A 10761-nucleotide genomic window follows, 5' to 3' on the forward strand; every position below is an offset into this window, starting at 1 on the left:
CTCTCTTTCCTCTCTCTCTCTCTCTCTCTCTCTCTCTCTCTCTCTCTCTCTCTCTCTCTTTCTTTCTTCCTTTCTCTTTCTTTTTCTTTCTTCAAGAGTAAAGTAACTTTTACTTCTACTTGATGAGCCTGGTCTCTTCTCAACTAGGAAAAAAGAAAAAAAGAGTTGTTTTTTTTTCGGTCACCTTAGGCATCTGGGAAAGCAGGGCCAAACCATCCCAGCCTTTGCCCTCAATTGCAAACAGAGTGGAGTGTCTCTTAGTTCAGGAGTTTGTGCTGCTCAAGAGTTTGCACAAACACAGAGTTGAGAAATACTGCTTACTGGAGCAGATGCAAAAGCAAAGGACGAACTGGTTCTTTCCCGAGGTAGAGACATTACTGTGTCGGCTTTAGCTGTTCCATATTGGATCCCTTGTGGGAATGCCTGGCCTAAGAGTTGCTCTTCTCTACTTGGTAAGTTACTTAGTTCCTTTGGAAAATAAGGATGCCAGGGAGCAACTTAAGCAAAGTGGAAATGAAAAAAGATTTTCCACTTCCTCATTTTTTTTTTAAAGAATAGTGATAATTTTTTAAAAAATATATTTTTTATTGATTTCAGAGAGGAAGGGAGAGGGAGAGAGAGATAGAAACATCAATGATGAGAGAGAATCATTGATCGGCTGCCTCCTGCATGCCCCCACTGGGGACTGAACCCGAATCCTGGGCAAGTGCCCTTGACTGGAATCAAACCGGGAACCTTTCAGTATGCAGGCTAATGCTCTATCCACTGAACCAAACCAGCAAGGCCAGTTTCCTTATTTTTAAAATTAGGGGTAAGAATACATTTTCCCTAAGATCCTTTCATCTTGGCTGTTCTTTGAGTTAATATTTGTTTCCCAATAAGCACACACCCAAAATAGTGCTGTAGTCCTCAAGGTAGACCATACATATATTTCTATAGTCTTGTACTCACCCCAAATGAGGGAATATCTGAGGAATGGAGGGCCTTCCTGCCTTCCTTCCTTTTTCCCTCTTCCTTCCTTCCTACCTTCATTGCTTTTTTATAGCCTAAATTACCTTCTACAGTCTTTGAGGGTAGCGTTGACTTTTATAAAAACAGCCATTTGAGCCAGGCCTGGTGAATAAGTGAGTGATCAAGCATGATACCACAGCTTTGATGCCAACAGTTACCCAGAGAGTGTGCTGTGAACTCTAAAATGCTGGCTGCCAGCACTGGGCCACAGTTCACACTTCTTGCCAAATTCACAATTGCATATGAAAAACATCCTAATATTAAAGGAGTAAAGTACTAGGGCCTTCCCTTTCTTTATTTATTTTTTTTAAATACTTTTTATTGATTTCTTATAGAGAGGAAGGGAGAGGGATAGAGAGTTAGAAACATCGATGAGAGAGAAACATCAATCAGCTGCCTCCTGCACACCCCTTATTGGGGATGTGCCCGCAACCAAGGTACATGCCCTTGACCAGAATCAAACCTGGGACCTTTCAGTCCGCAGGCCGACACTCTATCCACTGAGCCAAACCGGTCAGGGCTTCCCTTTCTTTTAAATTGTTTTTCTTAGTTCTGGAATTTTTAACTGCTGAACTTTTAACTGATCTCTGGTTTTGGTTATACCAGACACTCCTACTACTCTTTTCTTTAGAACTTGCTGATTTGTCTAGCTCTTTAGGGAGATCATTGGTGTTTTATATGTCAACATATGTGGATGACTAATTGCAGAAACATTCTACATGTTCCAGGTTGCTTTAAAAATTCGACCAATTTTTTATTTACAATTCACTTTTCAGTTTTCATCAAAGCAGTTAACCATTATTTAAGAGAATGGAATCTTCTGACTTTTTCACCATTTTCATAGGTCATAGGGTGCCTGCATGGGCATGGGTAAATGTTACAGGCTGATGTTTTCTAGCCCAGTATAACTAGGGTAACATTTATAACCATGTCATTGTGCAGATAGAATGAAAATCTCTTGGGAGGGGGCTATTTCAAGAACTCAGGCATAATGTGGGTGGCTAGATTTATAGGTCCTTTTCTTTTCAACCAGAAAATCCTACAATTTTATGATTCTGACCCTTTCCCTACCTTCTGCACACCATCTGTGATAAGCAGCTGGTTGACATTGCTCCCAATAACCCCGCCTTCTGGTATTCACTCCCTTGTATAACACATTCCTCTTAAGTGTGGGTTGGACCTGGTGACTTGCTTCTAAGGAATAAAATACAGCCATATGTCACTTAGCAACAGAAGTGCATCATTAGGTGATTTTTTTCATTGTGTGAATATCATGGAGTGTCTTTACACAAACCTAGACAGTATAGTCTACTACACACCTAGGCTATATGGTATAGACTATTGCTCCTAAGCTACAAGCATGCACAGCATGTTACTGTAAGACAACACAAGAGGAGATGATGTAATCAAGAAATGAGGTAAACATGAGATGTATGAGGCTGTTGCTGGCATACTATTTTATAGTAATCTTTTTTTTGTTAATCCTCACCCAAAGACATGCTTTTATAGATTCCAAAGAGAGAAAGAGGGAGAGAGAGAGAGAGAAACATCAATGTGAAAGAAAAACATGGATTGCTTCTTGCACATGCCTGATTGGGGATCGCACTGCAACCTGGGCACCTGTCCTGATTGGGAATCGAACCCAAGACCCCTTGATGCACAGGAAGACACTCCAACCAAGTGAGCCACACCTGCCAGGGCAAACTTTTTTTTTTTTAACAAGTAGAAAGAGTACACTCTAAAATCATGATAAAGCCTTGGCCGGTGACTGCAGTTGCTGGCACAAGACTGACTGGCTGGCTGTGCAGAGGGCTGCTGGTGTAAGCAGACTCAGGGGCAGAGTGTGCAGCTGTGACCCCTACAAGCTCCCCAGCACCTCCTCCCTCTCCCATTCTGAGTGAGCTCTGACTCAAATATAGTTTGTTCTTATTGTGGGTCCTATCATGGGGCATTATTAAAGATACTTCTGGGGTTACTTTTTTTTATTATTATTGATTTCAGAGAGGAAGGGAGAGGAAGAGAGAGATAGAAACATCAATGATGAGAGGGAACCATTGATTGGCTGCCTCCTGCACATTGGACCAAGCCCATAACCCAGGCATGTGCCCTTGACCGGAATCAAACCTGGGACCCTTGGGTCCGCAGGCCGACGCTCTATCCACTGAGCAAAACCAGTTAGGGCTGGGGTTACTTTCTTGTTTCTTTTTCAAGAACATTTGAATTTATGGTAAATAAATTCCATTTTTCTTTCAAGGGCATTGAGGCAAAGACAAGGTAAGTGGCCCACCCATGGCCAGACTCTGGACTCCTCCCTCCATATGCCAGGACATCCCTAACCTTGAAGTTCCTTCACTGGGAAATGAACTTTAGGCCTCCCTTCTAATGGTGATGATGCTACCAGCACACCCTGAATCCCTTGACTTGGACATTTCATAGCTGCTGAAATTCTTTAGAGTTGTATGAAAGTGAGACTGTCAGCTTTAAACTATTTTCTGCCTTTGTTTTTCTTTCTATTTTCCCTACTTTCTGTCCCTTTCTTCCTCTCTTCTTACCACCTTCTTATATCACCTGCTATAGGTAAGGGCATTAAAAGAGCTTTTTAAAAAAAGATTGATAGTCCTTAATTAAAAATTTAAAGAAAAAATTTCAGAATTCTTTCTCTCTCAGCTCCAGGCATTCTAACAAACTTGATGGACCCCATTTTGAGGTTACAGTCTGTAGCCAGGGCCTGCCCAACAGGTTCTCTGGTATATAGTGGAAGTTGTTGTGGAGTAACAAGCTTCCTGAGGCTGCATGAGTAAATGGAAGGTCATGTCAATAGTCATGAAATTCCAAATGTTTCTGGGTCTCACCCTCTCCTTGCTATTACGAGGTCTTCCACCCTTGAAGGGAATCTTCAACTGGTGTTCCTGAGAACTTGCAGGTGTGCCACCCCAGATCATGGGTCATATTCTTGCCCCTGCTCTGGCTTCTTTGGTTGACATCCATAGCCCCTTAGCAGGCCTTACCCCTGCTGGGCCAGCAGCATCCTTATAGATCGGCGGTTCTCAACCTGTGGGTCGCGACCCCTTTGGGGGTTGAACCACCCTTTCACAGGGGTCGCCTAAGACCATCGGAAAACATATATAATTACATATTGTTTTTGTGATTAATCACTATGCTTTAATTATGTTCAATTTGTAACAATGAAAATACATCCTGCATATCAGATATTTACATTACGATTCATAACAGTAGCAAAATTACAGTTATGAAGTAGCAACGAAAATAATTTTATGGTTGGGGGTCACCACAACATGAGGAACTGTATTAAAGGGTCGCGGCATTAGGAAGGTTGAGAACCACTGTTATAGATACTGGTGTCCTTGCTGAAGGCACTGTGCTCTGAAGTTTCTGGAGTTAAAAAATGCTTCGTGTCAGTATTAGTAAAGGTCCTATGGGCAAGCATCACAATCAACTCTGGCTAATTTAAAAAGAAGAAAAAAAGTATTAAAAGGATATTGGATAGGATAGCCCTATCTGGTTTGGCTCAATGGATAGATCATCGGTCTGCGGACTGAAGGGTCATGGGTTCGATTTTGGCCAAGGGCATGTGCCTGGGTTGCAGACTCGATCCCCAGTAGGGGGCGTGCAAGAGGCAGCCAATCAATGATTCTCTGTCATCATTGATGTTTCTCTCCCTTTCTAAAATCAATAATATATATATATATCTATATTTTAAAAAAAGGATATTGGATAGCCCTGGCCTAGTAGCTCAGTTGGTTAGAGCATTGTCCTGACACACCAAATATGCCAAGGTTGTGGGTTTGATTCCTGGTCAGGGCACATATAAGAATCAACTAATGAATGCATAAATAAGTGGAACATCAAATCTCTCTCTCTCTCTCTCAAAATCAATTTAATATATTTTTTAAAAAGTTATTGGATACTTTGTAAAATCCCTGGATGGTCAGGGAAAAGATGGGAAGCTCTGTAGACAGCAATCAAGGTCCAGATCCCATCTGGAAGCTGCTCTGGTTAACACCTCTCCCTAATCCCCTGGTTGGACACCCGGCCTTCCCCCACAGCCACCAGAACCCTGTCACTGTCCCCTTCAGAAACTAGACATAGATCCTGCCCTCCCTAACACAAGGCTTGTGGGTCTCCCCACATTCTACCTCCAGCAGTGCTGGGAGAAGCAAGTGTCGGTGTTTTCAGCTCTTTCAGTGGGAGGTGGGCTCTGCTCCTCAGGTGGAGATTGATCAAATGTAGGAGAGAACCAGATGTCCACTGCATGCCATCCATACTCTGAGTCCCCCACCCACCTCTAAACCACATCAACACGCATGGTGTGGGCCCCAGAGCTCACAGAAGTACTTGTGACAACTGCTCCTTCAACCTCCAGCTGTGGTCCCTCCTTCCCCAGGGTCGAATCTGATTCTGAGTGAGCTAGCTTTTCATGCTCCTCCTCACCTCCTTCAAAACACCTACTGAAATCTGTTCCTGGTGGGGCCATCTCATCTGTCCAGGGTAACAGTTCTCCCACCACATCAGAAATCAAAGAAATCATGAAAACTCTCTCCCAAATACATGGCCACCTCCTGAACAGGGAAGTGATTACGGGGGTTCTGGTAGGGATAACAGGGTATCCTGGCAGGCAGGAGCTGGGACTTAAACATTCAATGTCTGCGCCAAAATGGCTCCCTTTATCTTAAGTACCCATCAGCATCTACCGACCTAAATGGAGGGCTATGGGGGAAAACCAACTTCAACCCTGCCCACCATTTAGACCTATATGAATATGTAGGAAGGACTTGTCAGGACCCAGTGGAAGCAGACTGTGGAATCTACCATATTCCTAATGGCACCTGCTGTGCTAGCCAGATATCCAACCAGAGCCAGGGCGAGGAGAGAGGAGTGGGAGTAGAGAGGGAAAGGCACCGATTCTGACGTCAGATCCCATCTGGAAGTGTCTTGGCTTCGGAAGAGAGACAGTAGAGAAAATGATTTTACTACACAATTCTTCATTTTGGGGCCCAGACAACAGCCTCCACAACTGAGCATAATGCTGAGGGAGAGAGTTGTTAGCTTATTTGTTTGATTGTGTTCATAGACATTCATGGCTGGGGGAACCGGCAGGACCTTTGCCCTTCAGGGGTGAGGTAACAGCAGGATATGGGGGGAGGTCAGTTCAGAGGTGGCTCCTCTGTGGAAATGTTGGCTTGCCTGCCAGAGTTTGGACTTGGTAGCAATAATTACACTGAGGCAAATGGCAGCAGGGGATTGCAAATAGTCAGTGTGGGGTCTACTCACTGGCATCTCAGAGAAGCTGTGGGGACAAACAGCTGCAGCGTCTTGGCTCAGGCAGCAGGGACACTAGCGATGGTAGAAGATTTACAGACAGTGACTGTGGTTCAGGGAAATAGAGGTCAGAGACAGTGATGTACTTCAGCTCAGAGAGACATTTCTAAGGCCCTGTGGGGGCTGTGACTGCACAATCTTGGTTAAGTGAGCAATGAAAAGATTGATGATGATGGTGATAATAATAGCTAGTATTTATGGAGCATGCCAGGTACTATTCTAAGTGCTTTCCGTGTGTTTATTCACTTAGTTATCACTATAACCCTATTAGGTAGATATTATTATTAACCACCTTTTACAGATGAGAAACTTAGGTTTGGATAAGTTGTTATGTGGCAGATTGTTTTTTCCAGAGTTGGCTGCCATATCACCTAACTCACATGGTACTCTGCAATGTAACCTTGATCCTTCTACCACTGAGAGATGGCTCTGTTCCTCTCCACTTGAATCTGTGCAGGCTTCTGGCTCTTTTGTAACCTATAGAATGCAGCAGAAATAAGGCAGTACGACTTTCAGGGTAGACCAGAAAAGGAAATGCACTCTTCACCTGTTTACTGGAATACTTATCCTTGAGCCCTGAGTTGCCATGGAAGAAGTCTGACTGCCCTGAGGCAGCCATGCTGTGAGGAAGCTCAAACTAACCCACATGGAGTGACCACACAGGGAGGTTCTGAAACTACATGAAGAGGGAGAAAGAGATGCCCAGCCAGCCCAGCTACTCCCATTCCCATGTTCTTGTTCCTACCGCTGTCTGATTTCAGCCACATGAGAGATACTGAACCAACCAAGCTCTTTCAAAACTCCCAACCCACAGAAACCATGAGAAATAATAAAGTGACATTTGCTGTTTTAAGTCACCAAGTTTTAGAATAATTTGTAATGCAGCAATAGATAAGTAACAGGTAACTTGCCCATAGCTTGTCCATGGAAGAGCTGAGATTTGAACCATCAGTATGGTGAACCAAAAGACAAATACATGCACACATGAAGACACTTTTTTTTTTTTTTGAGATCTCCAGATATACCTGGGGCGGGGAACTGAATTCTTGCATAATCATCTGGTGTTTAAAATTCACAAGATTCAGTTATAACTTTAATGTGATCTTGCTTGTACCTATAAGTTGGTGAGGTCTACATTTTAAAATTAGTTGATAAATGTTCTTCTAATGTGTTTCATGGAGTTATTAGAATATAGATCCAAAATTAAATTTTAAATAGCATTTACCCAATATGATCATTTTAGTTTTCAAATAGCACTTTATTTTAATTAATTGCTTCTGGAAGAATTTGTTTTCACGAAATGCTGTTCTTTTCTTTTACCCAATCTTAAACAAAGATTGAGATAACAATTGTTAGCATTTATTGAACACTTACTCTGTGCCAGGCACCATGTATTTAATCCTCCCCAAACCCTCTGAGGCAGGTACTATTGCCATCTCCATTTTATAGATGAAGATACTGAAGCAGAGGGAGGTTACGTATCTTTGCAGGCAAATGCAGCTAGTAAAGAGGTAGAGCTGCTTTCCAACCCATGTTCTAACCCAACGCAATACTCCTCTCTGCCCTTAGTCCAGACCAGTTCCTCGATACCTTCATGTAATATGTTTTTGTGAAATGTATTTCTTATATAAAAGATTAGGCTTAGCTTGTGCTGTGTACAACTCATGGCCAAAATGTTGCTAGATGATTCCTAACACACAGAAGCCTCTTCAACAAGATATTTTCTATGCCAGCAAGGCATAGAAAAGGTTACTACTAAATTATGAAGGAAGGCAAAGCCTTTTGTTAATTATTTTTGAATAATTTATTCTTGGGTTTCCTGTGACTTGTTGAGGAGTTCATAGAGAGTCTTGGGAAGTCTCTAGGAAGTTTTAAAATAAAGAAAATGACACATTCATAGGAGTTATATTGGAAGACAACTGTTTTTAACACATAATCCCACTAGGAATTCAGCATTTTGGCAGGGGTTTATTTATTATATGTTTTTACTTTAAACAGAAAGCATGCAATTGATTAGCTCAAAAGTGTTCTTGTCTTCACATAGTAAAGAAAATGCATGCAAGAAAAGCAAGTGTGGCCCTGGTCGGGTATCTCAGTTGGTCAGAGCATCATCCCGATATACCAAGGTTGTGAATTTGATCCCCAGTCAGGGCACATACAAGATTCAACTGATGGGTGGAGCAGTGGGTCGGTGTTTTTTTCTCTTTCTTATTAATACATTAAAAAAAAAAATAAGAAAGGAAAGTGTGGTGTGTAGAGAAAGCCAGGCATAGCTGGTATTTGGCTTCACTGCTTGCTGGAGTGTAAACTGTGAGCAAATTAACTCACCTCTTTATAGGTGACATATGAGCCTCTGCAGAGAATCTCAAAAATTATTAGGGAGGGAACCCCATAAAGTCAGGACTTGCTGCAGTCACATCAACTGAGTATTTAATGTGATAGAATACAGGAGATATAGAGACATTTAGGTTACCCAAGCAGGATGAAAAATAGTCTGGAAATAGCCATGAAGAGCAGGGAGATGCCCTGGCCTGTCTCTTGTTGGGATATGGAGAAAACATTGGTTAAGGCATAACTGGCTTCCAGAAAGAGACTAGGTTTGGTGAGTAAGAAAACTAGAGAGCACCCTAGCCAGTTTTGCTCATTGGATAGAGCGTCAGCCTGCGAACTGAAGGGTCCTGGGTTCAATTCCGATCGAGGGCATATGCCTCGGTTGGAAGCTCCTCCCTAGCCTGGGCCACATGCAGGAGGCAACCAATTAATGTGTTTCTCTCACATCGATATTTCTCTCTAAAAATCAATGGAAAAATATCCTGATAGCTAACATTTATATAGTAAAAATAATAATAAAAATAAATAATAATAATAAATCCTCGGGTGAGGATTAAAACAAAAACAAAAAACAACTAGAGAACTAGAAGGAAAGAAGGGTGTTTTAGTTACTCTTGCTGCATAATGTATAACCCCAAAATTTTAGAGGCTTAAAACAACAATCTATTTTTCCTCCCATGATTCTGGGAGTTGACTGGATTCAGCTAGGTGGTTTTCACCCAGGTCTCTTGTGCTGTTGCCACGGCCGGGGCTGGAGTTACCTCAAAGGCTTCTTCAGTCCTACGACTGGCAACTGTTGTTGGCTGTCAGCTAAGACCTGGGGCTGTTGGCTGGAAGAGCTATATGCAGCCTCTCTGTGTGGTATGGGCTTCCTAGCAGCATGGCAGCTGGTTTCAGAGAGCAAGCATCCCAAGAAGACACAGAGAAGTGATATTATCTTTTATGATACAGTCTTGGAAAGTACAGAGCATCATTTTTGTCACAGTCACAGACCCTCGTGGATTCAAGGGGAAGGAGCAGAGGCCAACTTCACAATGCAGAAGAGCATGTAGGATGGGAGATCTTGTTGCAGCCATCTTGGAAAATGCAGTCTTCCGTAGAGGGTAAGTACAAAGAGCAGAAGATTAGAGTTTAAGATTTCAGAAATATGGCCCTTTAAAGAGGATCACAAGGGCCATTCCTGTGGGCAGCTTACGTGGAATGGAAGCAAAGGTCATCAGAGTTGAGGAAGATATGGGATGATGAGTCAGGGGAATTGAATGGCCATCGTATGGCACTGACGTCCTCAGGAAAGCAGAAGACTTGAGAGAGGTGTAGTGAAGGTAGAGACGGCAACCGCTATTGTAAAACCTTTCTGAGTTTTTTGCCTTTTGTTCTGGGATGGTGAAAAAACTAATCTCTGTGAGGACCACTTATCTTTTATTTGGGAAAAGATTTTGTTGTGGGCCTATTGTTTGTGTAAAGGTATTAATAGTTAACATTTTTTTTTAGTGCTTATTCATTAATTCACTTAAACTGTACTTACTGGATACTTACTCTGTGGTCAAGTCCTATTCTAGATGATGATACAGGAGTTAACAAAGGAGACAAAGATCTCTACCCTTGTGGTGCTTAACTTCTGTGGGAAAGACAAACATAAAAGAGATTTTTTAAAAAGTACTATACTACATATTATGGGTTGTTTTTTTAAATATATCCTCAGGAAATGCATTTTATTTTTATTTTTTTCAAATGGGAACTTTTTTTATTTTAAGAAAAATGATTTTAAATATAATAATGTTACATGCAATAAACATTAATATCTCAAGAAAAACAATTTTAAATACAATGTTACATGCAGTAAACACCAATTATTCCAGAAAAACGATCTTAAATATAATATTACATGCACTAAACATTAATATTTTAAGAAAAAAAGGATTTTAAGTATAATAATATTACCAAAACTGTACTAACATAGTATGATATCACAAAAGTTGTAGGAAATATTAAAAATCTGCAAATAATAGGATTACTTCTATTATATTCTAAAATATTATTTTTTCCCTCTGGCTCTATTTTTGTTCATCAGTTTATGTT

The 10761-nt window shown here is 41.5% G+C and overlaps 1 protein-coding gene across 1 annotated transcript in view; it reads left to right on the forward strand.

Moving 5' to 3' along the window:
- The window catches only part of VKORC1L1 (vitamin K epoxide reductase complex, subunit 1-like 1), a 147544-nt gene that overhangs the window by 56358 nt on the left and 80425 nt on the right, over positions 1–10761 (forward strand). Inside the window, exon 4 of the mRNA XM_014544437.1 lies at positions 9668–9785. Coding sequence (XP_014399923.1) covers positions 9736–9785 — 50 coding nt within the window. The 5' untranslated portion in view covers positions 9668–9735. The remainder of the gene's footprint in view (positions 1–9667; positions 9786–10761) is intronic.

This window comes from Myotis brandtii, unplaced genomic scaffold (assembly GCF_000412655.1).
Source record: "Myotis brandtii unplaced genomic scaffold, ASM41265v1 scaffold363, whole genome shotgun sequence".
Lineage (NCBI taxonomy): Eukaryota > Metazoa > Chordata > Mammalia > Chiroptera > Vespertilionidae > Myotis > Myotis brandtii.